An 18,619-nucleotide genomic window follows, 5' to 3' on the forward strand; every position below is an offset into this window, starting at 1 on the left:
AAGCTCTCTGCTATAATAGGTAGAACCTGAACATAGGAGGAGACCTCCAAAGCCCACCTGGACAGTGACACTCTTTCTCCAACCAGGCCACAACTCCTAGCAGTACAACTCCCTATGGGTCAAGCATATTCAAACCATCACAATTGAGGAATGAAAAATGTCCCATATGCTCATGCATTTGAACATTTGGTCCCAGTAAGTGGTTTTGTTTGGAAAGATTTCTGTACTTTAAGAGGCAAATACAGAAGTGGATGCCACAGTCATCTATAAGATGGAACACAGGGCCCCCAATGAAGAAGCTAGAGAAAGTACCCAAGGAGCTTAAGGGTCTGAAACCCTATAGGTGGAACAACAATATGAACTAACCAGTACCCCCAGAGCTCGTATCTCTTGCTGCATATGTAGCAGAAGATAGCCTAGTCAGCCATCACTGGGAAGAGAGGCCTCTTGGTATTGCAAACTTTATACGCCCCAGTACAGGGGAATGCCAGGGCCAAGAAGCGGGAGTGGGTTGGGTAGGGGAGCAGGGCGGAGGGAGGGTATAGGGAACTTTCAGGATAGCATTTGAAATGTACATAAAGAAAATATCTACAAGGACTTTACTTCTTTTTTTTTAAATTAGGTATTTTCTTCATTTACATTACCAATGCTATCCCAAAAGTCCCCCATACCCCCCCCACTCCCCTACCCACCCACTCCCACTTCTTGGCCCTGTACTGAGGCATACAAAGTTTGCACGACCAATGGGCCTTTAGCAGTAGGTATATATATATATAAAAGAAAATATCTAATAAAAAAAAAGATGAAAAGCAGAGAGAGAGAGAGAGAGAGAGAGAGAGAGAGAGAGAGAGAGAGAGAGAGAGAGAGAAAGCCTTGCTAGAGTAAGTATACCACTAGTTAGAGGCTTTGAGAACTTTTTTCTTTGCCTTACTTCCTGTTTGCTATTTTTCTGTGCTTTCTGTGTATAGATGGAATGTGATCTGCCAGTTTCTTGCTCCTGCCACCATGTCTCCCTATAGTAATGAATTCTATTCTTCTGGAACTACAAGCTAAAGCTAAAATAGATTTTTTTCTTCTCTTTGGTGGTTTGAATGAAAATGTACCCAATATGCTCCTAGGAAGTGTCACTGTTTGGAATGATTAGGGTATGTGGCCTTGTTGGAGTAGGGTATAGCCTTGTTGAAGGAAGTGTGCCACTAGGGGCGGGCTTTGGTGTTTCAAATGCTCAAATCAGGACAAGTGTCTCTCCTGCCTGCCTGATGATCTGGATGTAGAACTCTCAGCTACCTCTCTAATAGTGTATCTGCCTGCATGCTGCCATGCTTTTGGCCATGATGATAATGAACTAACCTCTGAAACTCTAAGCCAGCCCCAATTAAATGCTGTCATTTGTAAAAGTTACCATGGTCACAATGTGTATTCATAGCAATAGAACAGTGACTAAGACATTCTCTAAGTTGCTTTTGTCAGGGTATTAATCACAACAATGGAAAAGTAACTAGAATAATGAGTTAATGTTATAAAGTATGACACAAGTTGTAAGAGAGTTAACTTTTGCAGCATAGTGGGAGCATGAGAAAAGTTTCACAGCCCTACTTGGGGGAGATAAGAACAAATCCTGTGGAGGCAAGAATTCCAGTACAGAAGAGTAGAAATATATTACAAGGGGGTGAGTTTGAAGACTGAAAGAATAACTCATTGCTGGGAATATAGTTAATTTGGAAGAGTGCTTGTCTAATATGTGCAAATCCTCAAGTTCAAGTTTTAGCACCATTGAAACTGGATGAGTTGGTGAAGGTGTGTAATTGGAACATTTGGAGGTAGTTATAGGAAGATCATCAACTATGTTTGTTTATGAAGAGAATTATCTTAGTTTGGGTTTTACTGGTGTGAGGAGACACCATAGCCAAGGCAACTCTTACAAAGGCAAACATTTAATTGGAACTGGCTTGTGGTTTCAGAGGTTCAGGCCTCAACAATATCATCGTTGGGAAGCATGGCATTGTGCAGGAAGACTTGATCTGAAGGCAGCCTAGAAGAGATTGTCTTCTTCAGGCAGCTATGAGGAGGTTATCTTCCACACTGGGAAGAGCCCGAGAACTAGGAGACCTCAAAGTCTACCCACAGAGTGACACATTTCCTCCAAAAGTGCTACACCTATTCCAACAAGGCCACACCTCCTAATAGTGCCATTCTCTGTGGGCCAAGCATTCAAGCATATGACTCTATAGGGGCCAAACTACCACCACAAGAGTTCAAGACCTGACTGGGGCACTTGAGACCTTGTCGCAAGGGAGAGAGACAGGGTTGAGGCTAGAGGGCAAGCTAACTTCTTTGTGGGATTTTGGGTGCAGTATAAGAAGGAAATGGGTTCTATTCAATAGATGACTGTGAGCATTCACCTCTGTATTTGCCAGGCACTGGCATAGCCTCTCAAGAGATAGCTATATCAGGGTCCTGTCAGTGTAGCAGAGGATGGCCTAGTCATCCATCAGTGGGAGGAGAGGCCCTTGGTCTTGCAAAGATTATATGTCCCTGCACAGGGGAATGCTGGGGCCAGGAAGCGGGAGTGAGAGCAGGGCAGGGGGAGGGTATAGGGTACTTTCAGGATAGCTTTTGAAATGTAAATGAAGAAAATATCAAATAAAAAAATAAATAAGATACAGAAAGCAAGGAAGGAAGGAAGGAAGGAAGGAGGAAAGGAAGGAGGGGAGGGAAGGAAAGAAGGAAGGAAGGAAAGGAAGGAAGGAAAGGAAGGAAGGAAGGAAGGAAGGAAGGAAGGAAGGAAGGAAGAAGGAAAGAAGGAAATGGGTAAGAAAGAACCTAGGAAGAGAAGATGGGGACAAACCCAAAAGGCACGAAAGGTATGGTGTTAGTTCAATATCTTGTAGATGGAAGGTTGAAAAAAAGATGACTACTGGGGGATTACAGGGATAAATGATAATAATGTTATTAGCACCGTAGCGTTTTTCTCTAATGGTTGTAGAACATTTACTTTACCTCGGGCTACGATATTCCTTCCTTAGAGGAAGGAAAAATCTTTGTGTTTGTCTGTTAAATGCACAATGCTATGGTCTCCTGATAGAAGCAGAGTTCCTGAATTACTTCAGTCAGATTGGATCAGAAGTGGGTTCAGAACTCAAATATTCTAGACACTAAGAGGCTCTCTCTTACCATGGATTCCTCACTAACTCTGAACCAGGCTAGGATTCTGGGTTCAAGATGAAAACCTGGAGACCAAGAGAATAGTTCTTGATTTCCTGACAGATGGGACCAATATATGTTCTACTTCTAGTTGCCTGTTTTCTACATTAAAGATGTTAGTATTTCTACTCAGTAGTGTCTATCTGATGTTCTGCCATTTACTTTGAGAGAAGAGATGAAATACTGTAAATTTGTCACATTCAAAAAGCTTGGTTAAAATCTAGTGTTTGACCTTGAGAAATGTACATGAAATTTCAAGTTCTCCAATGATAAAATCTGCTTCTCCTGACTTTAGGCATCTTATGTTGGGATTAGAATCATCGTTAAGAGGGAAGCATTGTTCATGTACCACTAATGTTTGAAAAGTTTCATTTAAAAAAACAATTAGCAACTACAATTAAATAGTGATACTATTCATATTTATGTTGCTATTACACAATAGTTTTTTAGGACAGTTCTTCGTGGTATGGATAAAGGAATTAGACATGAAATATACTTCAGGGACTCATATTTTTCCCAAATAAATAATAGGTAGGCAAAGATTGAATGTCTCATGCAGCATACTGTGACAGAATTCTCTGATAATTGTATACATTCTTTGAATTGAACATGCTGAGAAATGACTGGTTCAAAATCCTCACAGGATTGTATTTTTCCTATTGTTGTCATTTCAGAAATCACTTTGTTTCAGTTATGAACTATTCCCACTGTACATATTAAAAATGTACATATTAAAAATGTAAGGCATCCATACTTATCTAAGTTTTCTGCCCTTGAAAATAAGCAGGCTTTTCTAATATCCTTTTTTCTTTTTATATACATTTTTCTCGAAATATAATTATGTTATTTTCTCCTTTTTTTCCCTCTATTTAGCTATCTATCCTATCTCTTTCCAAACCCTCCAGGCCCTCTCACTCTCAGACTCAAATTATTACTTATTACACACACACACACACACACACACACACACATGTACAGGTTAGTTTTATGTCAACTTAACACAAGCTAGAGTCACTGCAATGGAGTGAATTTCACTTGTGAAAGTGCTTCTATAAGATCAGACTGAAAGAGACTTTCTTAAGTAGTGATTGATGATAGATGGTCCAGCCCATTGTGGGTGCTGCTATCCTTATATTGGTGGTCCTGGGTTCCATAAGAAATCAGGTTGAAGGATCAATGGGGAGCAAGCAGGTAATCATGGTCTCTGAATTAGCTCCTGCTTCCAGGTTTCTGTCCTGGCTTTCTTCATTGATGGACTACAAAGTGGAAGTGGAAGTCAAATAAACCCTCCCCATCCCCAACTTGCTTTTGGTTTTGGTGTTGCACCACAACAATAAAATCCCTGACTAAGAAAATATGTATGGGCAAATATACAAATACAGTCTTCTGACGCTGCTTTATTTTTGTTGTTGTTATTTCTGTATATATGGTTTCAGGGCTGAGCACTTTGTACTAAATAACCAATAAGGGGTTCATCCCTGGGAGATGATACTTCTTCCTCTCCTAGCAGTCATTAGTTGCCGATAGTTCTTATCCATATGTGGGAGGCCCCCATGGAAATTTCCCCTTCCACATTAGCATGTCCACTTAGCATGTCCACTGATATTGCTATTATTCCAGGCTTGTATAGTTCAGTGAATGGAAAGTAACAGTATTCCACTGAAGAAGTGCACAACTCCCTGGAGGCAATCAGACAAAATTTAGTGCCAAACATTCAACAGATTATTTAACAGTATCCTCAATAATTTAAATAACTGAAAATCTACTCATTCTCTAGGCCTTGTCTGGAGTGAAAAATACATTTTACTTGACTCTGTCTATACTAGAGATGAATATCTATACAGGTAAGGTGAATGAAGAAGCATGAGAATATTTATAGGTTATATCTACAAACCTTGTACTTATTCAAGATATTCTTACATGTTTTATCCAGGGTGGGGTACTTGTCATTCACTCTGATGAATTGTATCCACAGGTCAGTGGATGAGTTTGGACAGTGTTTCTTCAAGGTTCTGTATGCTTGTAGTTTAGCTGTGACCCAACCACTGTAGACGCAGGTACATTTGGAGCTATCTGTGACCTTCTTTATTCATCTAGGGGCTGATGGCTGGTCCCCATTATATGCTTAGTGCTCAGCTAAAGCAATTCACAACTGATAAGTTTACTTGTGATTGAACAAAAACGTCATCTGGATACTTCTGTTGTGTCCTATCATAGGGTGAAGCCAAAACTTGAAAAATCCCACAAAAGTTGATCATTTATGTTCAACGTGGCTTCTTCAGCTTTGCCTTTTATTTGCAAAAAAAAAAAAAATGCTGTTATGATCCTTTGGGAGTAATTATCCAGATAGCATTTGGTGTCTGCTTTTTAGGCTCTACTGGTATCTCCTTTGCACCATAGAGAATTATGAACCATTGCAGTATTATAATTAGTTCTAAGAGGTAAATGGAGATATACTTGCCAGTGACACATAATATTTTGAAAAATGCAGATGAAGTGTAATGGTGATGAGGTCTAGCTGCTATGTATTTAAGGAGAACCACCATTTTGCCTAACCTTCAGATAAATAAGTCTACCTTATTTCAAATGAGACAAGCCAATTCATAATGTTTTCCCAAATGAGGCCTCTTGGGACAGAGCTGAATTGGCTGAGTCACATAAATAATTATACAAAATAACACGAATGGAAACTCTTCACTGACTTGCAAAGGCATCGCACCCAATATTTCCAATTGTTAAGGAGGCTTTTCAGGCAGGATATTATTATATCCTTTCTATGGATGGAGAAAAGAAGACTCAGATTATACTCAGTTCACCAAAATAGTAACCAAGCAAAGATTTCAAATCCAGGTCATTCTCATTCAAAAACCTGGGTAATTTTTTTGCCAGATTCCTTTCCCCCCTCTACCACAAAGGATATTCCCAAGTATAATGGAAAATTGCAGCAGAGACCAAATGTTAGTGGAAAGTAACTTTAGCAATAAATGTCAGAGTCGATTATCTTATATACTAGAGAAGTGGGGAGCAATATCCAAGGAATATCTGATTATATCTATGAACATGAGTCTATAAGATTGTTGTAGATTTCATTTAATGCTTGCATTATAGTTTCCCAAACTGCATGGAGAATCTGGCAGGGAGACAGTGAAGGTCCCTGCCACCAGCTGGTTCTAAATGGTAAATAAAGTTTTGTGCAGGCAATGTCTGGGCAGGGAGACAGAGGCAGGACTTTAGGATTCAGTTCATGGGCAAAGTTGGAGGTAGAATCACCATTGCCAGGAAAGGAATAAAATCTGTGCTTGAGAGCTGTAGAAGAGAGAATATACAATCATATAAGACCCAGTGAAGACCAGTTTCACCGGCCTCCATATTTGGGTCTGGAGTAGCAAAAATGGAATTTCAGATTTTAGTACGTAATAATTCAGGAGAATTGGAGGGAAGGCTTTAGTAATGTGGAAGTTTGAGTAACCTAGCCATTACACAGTTTAAGGCCTATTAAAATAGAAGGTTGCATGTGTGTGTCTTTCATACGAGAATCCAGGGCATTTGGGCAGACAGTGAGGAACTCATATAGCTGCTATGGAGTTTAGAACAAGTTAATCAAACTGCGTAAGATTACAGCAACTTTTTTTTTTTTTAAATCTTAAACATATTTTTTATTAGATATTTTCTTCATTTACATTTCAAATGCTATCCTAATTCTTACAACAAAGAATTTTCTAGTACGTGATTGTTTCTCCTGCCTTTCATCCAGGAACCCGACAATACTGATCCATAAATTTGTACTTTTATATACACCTTGTCTAATGTGATGCACATACAAAGAAAGATACTGACTGGTGAATGGACAAGAACTCGTGAGTGTAGGCCATTCCACTAGGAAGCATAGACTATGGCCCAAAGTTTACTGACATTTGGACTCATTGCATCTGGAAAGTTTGAATCATCATCTCAACAGATTTGTTTCTCTGTCTGTGAAGTAAAAGTCTATACCAACGGTCTGGAGAGATGGCTCAGCAGCTGAGTAATAATTAGCTAGGAATAGAGGAGGACAGGAGGACACCTGACATTCCTCACCTCTTCTCCACATACACACAGAGACAAGAGCATACACACACACACACACACACACACACACACACACACAGAGAGAGAGAGCAAAAGAGATATATGTACACATACATGTACATATACATTCATATACACACATACATATACATTCACACAATACATATACCTTCACACATTTGTACATATATGTGTATAATAGAAATATATGTATATTATAAACCTATACATTAATACACATACATGTACATATATATTCACAGATACACATACATATACATTCATATACATATACATTCACACACATACATATGTACATTCTCTCTCTCACACACATACATTCACACACACACACACACACATAAAATAAAATAAATAATTAAGATTAGAGATGGCAGTAGAAGAACCCATGCAGCAAGCTAGAGTGCTTGAATACAATGGTCAAAAGTTATTTGGAACTGAAGAACAGGAAAAGATAAAAACTTAAAATATGAAACACCAATTGTCATTGTCTCCAGAATTCCATAAACACAGCAAATAGGATCCTGGGAGGCTCACCCACAACACAGCTCCTGTTGTGATAGACCACCAGGATCAGCTGAATGAATTATTAACATGGTGGAAGTTTTTGAGTTGGCCCAAGTCCCATGGAAAGAGTGACGTACTAGTCTGGCAACAGCTCTGCTTTGCACGGGAACATAATACACAGCCCCAGAGATCTCGCCTCTATTGTATGAAGTGCTTTCCTTTCGGGAAATAATTTCTCTAAATGGTCCTCAAGCTATTCAGAAAACCTATAATACAGCTCTTATGGAGGTTCCACAATTGTTTTAGGCACTGACTTAGAAGCTTCCCCTTCTAAGTTCTCTAACGTTGATGCAGAATCTGCATGACCAGTTGCATCTTTTGTGCTGTGAGTCTTGGCCCAGAAGATTTGGATCCAAATTGTCTGCCACATTCACTTTAACACACAACTGGCTTCATTGACTTCCAAAATCCATGTTTTCCTCATGATTTCACCAAATGAATCCTTAAAAAGCGCTGTCTTCTATTTCCTCTACCTTTTAGGTATGAATCTGTCACATTACTGTGTAAGGTCCCAATCCATTAGTGAAGGATAAAAATATGTTTGTTCCAGTATACACATAACTGTAAGACTAAAGAGCCTGCTGTGGCATAGCTAGTGCATCTGCTGTGCACACAACTCCCAGAAACATGCAAATTTAAGAGTTTGTATGTTGATTCTAAAGCTGGTTTTCAGAACAGTCTTAATACTTTCTTTAACAATTGCTTTAAAAACAGTGGGACGTATGGAGTTTTCAAATCTGAATATGTGTAACAGGAGCAAATCTTCACTACCTGAACTCATATTTCATTCTAGAGAAAGATATCACTTGCTACAAGCTATTTTTAAGCACCCTACAGTCTTCCCAACCAGTATGTCCAAGATTATTTTCACATTTATTTCAAACAGAAATTAATTTCGCTAATCCTTTAACTCCATCTACACTGCTTTGCCCACTTGATCCTTTTGTCTGGGTTTAGCTCCAGGTGCACTGTAATATCCCTGCTGAGAAAACAGGGTAAAGTATGAACAATTTGATAAGGATCAGGATCTATCATGAGTTTACATTTCTATGTAGTGAGAAAATATTTATAGTTTTAAAGGAGGAAGTCCAATATAAGATTGCTGGTGATTTTTAAGAATGACTGCCTTGGTCCCAAACAGTGATGACAGGTACAGGGATCAGGGAGGTAGTCAGTAAGTATATTTATTTCTTGTAGGAAACAATATGGAGGATAAGAACAATGTACTTTGACTCTAAGTCTAACCTGAGTATTTTAGATTCTGGGAACCCCTGGCATAAACTAGAAGAGAACACACTCAGAGCAGAATGTGTTTGAAAGGAATAAAGGGTCCTGTGGGAGAAGGCTAGTCCCGTGATGTCTAAGACAGAGTCTTGCATTTGGTACCTGTCTTTGGTTCTCTGTCTCCAAGCGGAGCCTGGCCTCCACACACCTCCGGGTCTCCAGGAAGGCCTGGCGCTGGGCACGGTCTGAAAGGTAACTGATGAAGATTCCTGCTGTATTCATACACATGAATAGCACCACCTGGGCCAGGACCTGTGAGACAATTCCAAACATCCTGGTTAGATGTGTCAAACAGCAGCTGCTTGGAGGGAAAGGTTAAGACAAGTAAATATTTTAGCAGGAAGTTTTGATCAGTCACCTAAATGTCTTGTCTTATGCCACATTAATTGAACACTACTTTCATTCTGATCTTGAATCCAAAGTCACTTTTCAAACAAACCTTTCTTAATAACTCCACACTACTTTTTTCATTTTTTATTAGATATTTTGTCATTTATATTTCAAATGTTATCCCTAAAGTCCCCTATACCCTCTCCTGCTCTGCTCCTCAACCCACCTACTCCTGCTTCCTGATGCTGGCATTCCCCTGTACGAGGGCATATGATCTTCACAAGACCAAGGGCCTCTCCTCCCATTGATGGCTGACTAGGCCATCCTCTGCTACATATGCAAGTAGATACACAGTTCTGTGGGGTACTGTTTAGTTCATATTGTTGATCCTCCTATAGACAACTCCACACAACTAAGAGCCATTGTTCTGCCCATAAGTTTAGGTCTGAACCTTCCTTAGAAATTTGAGGTACAATGGTGTCAGCATTTGGAGGCTGATTATGGGATAGATCCCTGGATATGGCAGTCTCTAGATGGTCCATCCTTTTGTCTCAGCTCCAAACTTTGTCTCTGTAACTCCTTCCATGGGTGTTTTGTTCCCAATTCTAAGAAGGGGCAAAGTGTCCACACTCTGGTCTTCCTTCTTCTTGAGTTTCATGTGTTTTTCAAATTGTAACTTATATCTTGGGTAAACTAAGTTTCTGGGCTAATATCCACTTATCAGTGAGTACATATCATTTGAGTTCTTTCGTGATTGGGTTACCTCACTCAGGATGATGCCCTTCAGGTCCAACCATTTGCCTAGGAATTTCATAAATTCATTCTTTTTAATAGCTGAGTAGTACTCCATTGTGTAAATGTATCACAATTTTGTATCCATTCCTCTGTTGAGGGGCATCTGAGTTCTTTCCAGCTTCTGGCTACTATAAATAAGGCTGCTATGAACATAGTGGAGCATGTTTCTTTCTTACTAGTTGGAACATCTTCTGGATATATGCCCAGGAATGGGGGGAGGGAGGTATGGGGGACTTTTGGGATAGCATTGGAAATGTAAATGAGGAAAATACCTAATATGAAAAATAAAAGAAATTTGAGGTACAAAAAGGCTGTGAGTCTCCTCCCTTGACCTCACCTTCCCATATCTTCTATTCATCAACTCAAGAACAAAAAGATACCATAATGCTGAACATAAAGAAAGAATCCCTTAAAAGAGGTGCCTATCTCTAATCCCAGTACCCATAAAGCTAAGGTAGAAGGATGGCTGCAAGTGTGAGGCTAGCCTGAGCTACCGTGTGATACTATGCCTCAAAATAAAAAAACAATAAATGAATAAATTCTTACATAAAGAGAGCTGGTGATGAGAATCTAAAGTTTGGGGTGTGAATAAAGAATGAACCTGGGGCCTGGAGCATGCTAAGTAAGTAGTTTTCCACTGAATTGCCTTCTTAATACCTAGAATTATTGTCTAAACTCTTTTCTGAACATCACATGCAGAAAGTAAGTAAAAAGTGATTGAACTGTTCATTAAAGGTCTGAACTGAGGTTTGAAATGCAGACTAAGAGACAGAGATTTTCACACAATTCTGTTCAAGGTAAACATTGGCAAAAATGTAACTACATAAAATTCATCAGTTCTGGATGATGAAAAGCTTACAGAGATAGTATCCTGATTAACAAAATCAGAAATGAAAAAGGGGACATATCAATAGAAACTGAAGAAATCCAAAAAAAAAAAAAAAAATCATCAGATCTTACTATAAAAGCCTATACTCAAAAAAACAAAAAACAAAACAAAAAAAAAAAACAAACAAACAAAAAAAACAAAAAAACAAAACAAAACAAAACAAAAAAAAACCCCAAAACTGGCAAATCTGGATGAAATGGACAATTTTCTAGACAGATACCGGGTACCAAAGTTAAATCAGGATCAGATTAATGATCTAAACAACCCCATTTCCCCTAAAGAAATAGAAACAGTCATTTAATAGTCTCCCAACCAAAAAAAAAAAAAAAAATCCCAGGACCAAATGGATTTAGTGCAGAGATCTATCAGACCTTAAAAGAAGACCTAATACCAACACTCCTGAAACTATTCCACAAAATAGAAACAGAAAGTACTCTACCAAATTTGTTCTATGAAGCCACAATTATTCTGATACTTAAACCACACAAAGACCCAACAAAGAAAGAGAACTTTAGACCAATTTCCTGAATATTGATGCAAAAAATACTCAATAAAATGTTGGCAAACTGAATCCAAGAACACATCAAAAGGATCATCCATCATGATCAAATAGACTTCATCCCAGGGATGCAGGGATGGTTCAATATATAGAAATCCATCAACCTAATCCACTATATAAACAAACTCAATGAAAAAAACCATATGTTCATCTCATTAGATGCTGAGAGAGCATTTGACAAAATCCAACACCCATTCATGATAAAAGTCTTGGAAAGATCAGGAATTCAAGACTCATACCTAAACATAATAAAAGCAATCTACAGCAAACCAGTAGCCAACATTAAACTAAATGGAGAGAAACTTGAAGCAATCCCACTAAAATCAGGGACAAGGCAAGGCTGCCCACTCTCCCCCTAACAATTCAATATAGTACTTGAAATCCTAGCCAGAACAATTAGACAACAAAAGGAGATTAAAGGGATACAAATTGGAAAGGAGGAATTCAAACTATCACTATTTGCAGATGATATGATAGTATATATAAGTGACCCCAAAAATTCCACCAGAGAACTCCTAAACTTGATAAGCAATAAGGACACGTGCTCCATTTATGAAATTCTTAGGCAAATGGATGAATCTGGAGGATATCCTGAGTGAGGTAACCTAATCACAAAAGAACACACATGACATGCACTCACTGATAAGTGGATATTAGCCCAGAAGCTCAGAATAACCAAGATACAATCCAAAACCACATGAAACTCAAGAAGAAGGAAGACCAAAGTGTGTATATTTCAATACTTCTTAAAAGGGGGAACATATTGTTGATCCTCCTATAGGGTTGCAGACCCTAGCTCCAGGTCATATGCCCCAGAACAGGGGAATGCCAGGGACAGGCAGCAGAAGTGACTGGGTCGGGGAGCAGGGTGGGGGGAGGGTTTAGTGGACTTTTGGGGTAGCATTTGAAATGTAAATAAAGAAAATATCTAATAAAAAATTAAAATGAACATAAAAAAAGAAAAGGGGGAACAAAACACCCATGGAAGGAGTTACAGAGACAAAGTGTGGAGAAGAGACTGAAGGAATGACCATCCAGAGACTGCCCCACCTGGGCATCCATTCTATATACAATCACCAAACCCAGATACTTTTGTGGATGCCAACAAGTGCTTACTGACAGAAGCCTGTTATAGCTCTCTCTGGAGAGGCTCTACCAGTGCCTGACAAATACAGAGGATCCAAATATGGATCCTCCAAGCCTACTCTTGGACTGATCACAGGGTCCCCATTGAAGGAGTTAGAGAAAGGATCTAAGGAGCTGAAGGGATTTGCAGCCCCATCGGAGGACATGAACTAACCAGTATCCCCAGAGCTCTCAGGGAGTAAACCACTAACCAAAGAGTATACATGGTGGGACTCATGGTGCCAGCTGCATATGTAGCAAAGGATGGCCTAGTCAGACATCAATGGGAGGAGAGGCCCTTGGTCCTGTGAAGGCTCTATGCCCCAGAGTAGGGGAATGCCCAGGCCAGGAAGCAGGAGTGGGTGGGTTGGTGAGTAGGGGGAGAGGGGACAGGATCAGAGGAGGGGGTTTTCAGAGGGAAAACCAGGAGTGGGGATAACATTTGAAATGTAAGTAAAGAAAATATCCAATTAAAAAAAATTCTTGGGGAAAAATAAAGCTTGCCCAGGATTCACTAATTCCCCAATATTATATAAAAATATATAGCACAGAAAGAAACAGAGAAATAGGTGTCCTCCAGAGAAAGATAATCAATAGAGACACCCATCCTGACTGGAGCCAGACGTCAGAATTAGCAGTCAAAATTCATAACAGTGCTTTTTACTGCTCTGTTAAAGATAAAAAGTAAGAATGCTAGTAATGAATGAAAAGACAGGGAACAAACAGAAGAACAGAAAACCAGGGTGCACACCCGCACATACATGGAAACTCTAATCCCAAAATGAAAACATTCACTGCATGAGCTTGGGAGACCAAATTTTGGGTTCAGACTGCATTTTAGAGAACCTGACCTAGGTTTGAACTCAAGGCTGGCATTAGTTTCCAAGTGACCCCTCTCCCTGAAAAAAAAAAAAAAAAAAAAAAGCCTAGTTCCTAGGCTAACCCCAACAAGACCTCTGTTTCCAGGTTAATCTCCCCTAACAAACCTGCTTCTAACACAAGTCTCCAGGTTATTTCCCCCAACAAATCTGTACCTCCAGGTTACAAGCATGCCCCTACCTAACAATCGCCAATTAGGAAGAAATTAGAAGTTAAATTTAAGGTTTGGCTCCCAGCACCAGCCAATTATGCTAAAGGCTATAGTAGTAGTAGTTAGATGTTTGCCAGGCTAGAAACACTCAACTGTTCTTGCTGCTTTCTATAAAACCTTGCCTGGAGGAATATTTAGGAGTTTTCCTCCACCGGAACAGTTAGTTCTGTGGGGCAGCAGTGAGGTGAGCCTGAGCTAGCTTAAATAAAGACCCTGGTGTGATTGCATTGGATCGGCTCCTGACTGGTCTTCTCAGGTTCACAAACACATCCTTGATACTACAGTGTTAAGGCAGCACACAGGAACAACACTGTTTAAGGGCTTTAATAATGTGAGCGCAACATTGAAAACTATAACATACCTGTAACTTAAATTGTCATAGGTAAAGGAAAAGAGAATGTGACAGAATAAGCTATCTGAAGAAACAATGCTGCTACCAATTTTTATGAAAGCACTTTCAGATTTCAGAAACTCTGTAAAGTCTACACAGGCTAAATGTGAACAAGATGTGCCTGTATGCATCATAGTCCAAATGCCAAAAGCCAAAAAAGAATCTCATAAATACTCATAAGACAATGTTATTCATTGGCAATCTACTTTCCAGTTTCAGAATTATTTCTAGATTAAATATGAAGAAATAATCTATAGGTTATTGATGAAATGTTCCTAAAATATACTTACATTAAAAATTCTGAAATTCAAAACAAAATAAAGTGAGTTGTGTTACATAAATACTAGATTTTAAAAATAGTACTAAGCATGAATAAGATCATTATATAATGGGAAAGTGTTAAGAATATATCAGGAGTATATTAACACATTTAATATTATAGTCTCAAAATATACAATGCAAAATATGAGAAATTGATATAATTATTTATAGATCAATATTCTAGGGATGTATTTTCAGCAGTTACTTTTATCAAAAAATAATATATTTTTCAATTAATGCTCACTAAATGGAGTACAGTACCCAACAATTCTACTTAAAAATGTAAACACATCCTTTGACAAGACCAGAAGCTAGCCTGCATATTTAAAAGAAAACTAATATCAAACAAATTTTACTACTTAGTGGTTTGAGAAAGAATGTCCTCTCATAAGCTCAGGTATTTGAATCCTTTGTCCCCAGTAGGCAGCACTGTTTGGATAGGTTGTGAAGGTGTGGCAATCCTGGAGGAAGTATGTCAGTGGAACTTGGCTTTGAGCTTTCAAAAGCCTTGTGACATTGCTAGGACACTCCATCTCCTTCCTGCTTATTATGATTGAAGATGTAATCTTTCAGCTCTCAGCATCCAGCCACCATGACTTCCACCAACTGTAATGCTGTCTCCACTATTATGAACCCTAACCATCTGGAGCCATAAGCTCAGTTAAGCCCTTCCTTCTAGAAATTGCCTTGATCGTGGTGTTTTATAACAGCAACAGAAAAGTAAATGACGTAGCTACGAATATCATCAAGTTCTAAAGCAATGAACAAAATAACAACCATAAAACACAGTGTGCTTAGATATTTTTTAAAAATCCACACAACCCATTGATCTAGGGATACACAATAATCTTGTAATAGAAAAGCATGCCTAGAGGACGGTAAAAATACCACAGAGCAAAACTTAGAAGTTGAAGAAAGAATGGTTGAAGACAAATGTGTTAGCTACTCAGCAGAAGGAGTTATCAATATCATAAAACCAAATAAAACAAAAGGAGCCCCAGAATAAATCCAAAGTATATATAAGGAGAAGCAACACAATAGGAACAATATGTAATGAAGTAAAAAGTGAAAATTCATGGGGACCAATACAGTTGATGGTTTCTTTTCTGTCAAGGACAGTAAACAGAAACACTTATTTGCAAGTCCAGTAAAGAGAAAAAGTACAGAAGAGCAGAATAAAGGCTAAGAAAATCATGAAATTTAAGGTTTTGAAGAATTTAAGAAGTAATCCTAATCATAGGTTTTAATATGAATAAGATCTCAAATATAATGAAGGTGTTTCTGAAAGTATATTTCTGAAGTTGACTCAACAAGAGGGAAAATTAAATATGTATAATCACAATTAAAAATCTTTTTACAAGGGAAGCAACAGACTTTGATGGCATCAGATAAAACAACTCTGAGACAAAAAATCTAAATATTTTATCTCTTTAAGAGAACAGAAAGTAGAGTACATTCCCCAACTCAGTTTATGAGGCTAGCTTATTTGGGGAAAAGCTGAGCCTGAACTTACAATTCTATTGCCTTAGCTTCCTGTGTGCTGGAATTGCAATGTCCCAATGTCTACCTTGGGCTAGAATAATGTTGATATGTTGAAACTAACATAGCTGGATTAGCTAAAATTTTGTTCATAAGCATGGGAAATAATAATAGAAAACAGAATCCATAAATGTATAGGAAGGATAAAATATTTTGACCAGACTGAGCTTTTCTGAGAAATTTGTGGATAATTTAACATTATTAAATCAATTAATATGATTCACCATGTATACATGTACATAAATGAAAAAGAGTTTAGCAAGGCTGCAATGTCAAAATAAAATTGATTGCATTCCTAGCCACTCATAGACCCATAAAACAAAAAAATTATGAGGCATAGTGCCAACAGTGAATGTCTACAAGTCAAGACTGATACTCCTATGATGCCCAATTGCAGAATAGGTATGGAACAAGTTATATATGCCTGATGATTGCTTTTCTTCGTTTTTATGCGTATGTGTGTATACACGTTTGAACATGTGTGTTTGCATGTGTATGTGTGAGTGTGCATGCACATGTGTTCACATGTACAGGGAGGCTGTAGGTGACATTAGGAATCTCCTTAGATCTACTTTCCACCTTACTAACTTAAGGCAGGGCCTTTCACCTGAAGTGTGAGCTGTCTGATATGGATAGTCTGGCTAGCCAGCTTGAGCCTCAGATACCATCTCTGCTCTCAGTGGTGAGCTTATTAGGGAGCCACTAGTCTTACCTGGTAGCTACACAGATTCTGGTATTCACTTAAGCTTTCTCGTGCTGGAGACATTTGAACACTATTCTCTCTGTCTTGGATGCCTCTCATGATGCTTTCTTCTGTTGCTGATTCTTTTTACTCTCTAGTTCTCAATTTTACTGTAGTTTTCCCAGAAGCATTCCCTAGCTACGTCATCATAGTCAGATTTTCCTGACATTTGTGATTCTCACAGCCTATGTGTTCATCCTTAATTGTAAGTACATATTTATTTTCTTGTCCGTTTGGTTAATGTGTATCAGCCACACCAGTTTTTTCCTATACCCATACAGACATGATGGTTGTTCAGCTTGACTGATGCCCATTGCCTTGCATAATAGATAAGTTCCCAACAATGTGTGTATAAATTGCTCTGTATTTCATGTATGCTAAGTATTTGATGAATGGCCACATGAATGAATGGCTTCTCTATGTATCACTAATCATCATTTACAAGATACCGATGAATAATGTTCTTGAAGCAACAGTGATAAAGACATCAAACAATATCCTTAACAAATGTTAACATAGCAAATGTGTTAGACAGTGGATTCAGATAAAATCAGAAGGAGCCATTTTAGTAAAGGAATTCTATCATTATCTGTGCAAACACTATACTTACCTTGTGTTGCAGTTTTTAAAATATTACTATTACATTGAACATGACATGTGCTGTTCTTATGAAAGAATTTATGGGTGTTAGTGCTCTTTCAGACCTGTTGTGTCTTGTAATCTGTCCAACTATACAGGCCAGCTTGAGCCCCTGTTTTCGTATTGTATCTACAAACCACCTCTCACTTAGAGCTAATATGCTAAGCGTTAGATCTTGAAGAAATATCATGGATATTTTACAGACATGTGTAGACTTTACTACTTTATACTAATGTTTTCATTCAAGATTATTTATGGAGCAAGTTCTATTGAGCATGCCACAGTTTTATTTTTTTCTTCTCATATGTATGAATGATGACATGGGTTTATGTATACAAACCTGTTCACATGTGTCTAGATGCATGGCACATATGTACTTGCATTTACATATGTGTGGAAGCCTGGGTTTACTTTAGGAGTCTTTCTTGTTGATTTTCCATTTATTTATTGAATCAGGGTATAATGATTTGAACCAAGATGATGAACTTGCCTTCAGATATTTTTCAGTATTTTCTTTTATGGATTTTGTATGGTCATTTGTCTGTAGGATGAATGTTCTTTAAAATTTTGGGTATTGCAAAAACTTTAAGTGGAAGACAAAGTTATAGCTAATATAACACACTTGAATTCATGTTAAATAGGGAGCATTTACTGAGTATTTTTCATATATGTTTCATCAGTAATGATTGTATTTGGCATAGGAAGGAACTTCCTAAGTTCAGAAACTTTCCTAAGTTCAGAAAGTCTAAGTAGCTTGACTAATGTTAAACAACCTTACAGCCGAAGGAAGTCTGACTTAGGGATACAAGAAAAACCTGGCTATGGGACCTGAAGAAGGTTCAGCGGAACTAGAGTTCAGTCAGAAATCTAAGGGATCATTTTCTCTTCTGGTCTTGCGTGTAGCAGTGTCTGATGCCCCAAGGGAAACAGGTTCTGTTCCCTGTTTTCTCTGGGCTGGTGTACCAGTGGTGCCTGGGCATCCCCAGCAGAGAGGAAGATCTAGGTATCACGTGTGTGTGTGTGTGTGTGTGTGTGTGTGTGTGTGTGTGTGTAGG

At 38.4% G+C, this 18,619-nt stretch overlaps 1 protein-coding gene across 3 annotated transcripts in view; it reads right to left on the reverse strand.

The window, feature by feature from the left end:
- Positions 1-18,619, reverse strand: part of Adcy8 (adenylate cyclase 8) — a 223,262-nt gene that overhangs the window by 163,373 nt on the left and 41,270 nt on the right. For all 3 annotated transcript variants that reach the window (NM_001331075.1, NM_001291903.1, NM_009623.2), the window contains exon 2: positions 9,247-9,396. In NM_001331075.1, the coding sequence (NP_001318004.1) occupies positions 9,247-9,396 (150 nt within the window). The remainder of the gene's footprint in view (positions 1-9,246; positions 9,397-18,619) is intronic.

Source organism: Mus musculus, chromosome 15 (genome assembly GCF_000001635.26).
Source record: "Mus musculus strain C57BL/6J chromosome 15, GRCm38.p6 C57BL/6J".
Lineage (NCBI taxonomy): Eukaryota > Metazoa > Chordata > Mammalia > Rodentia > Muridae > Mus > Mus musculus.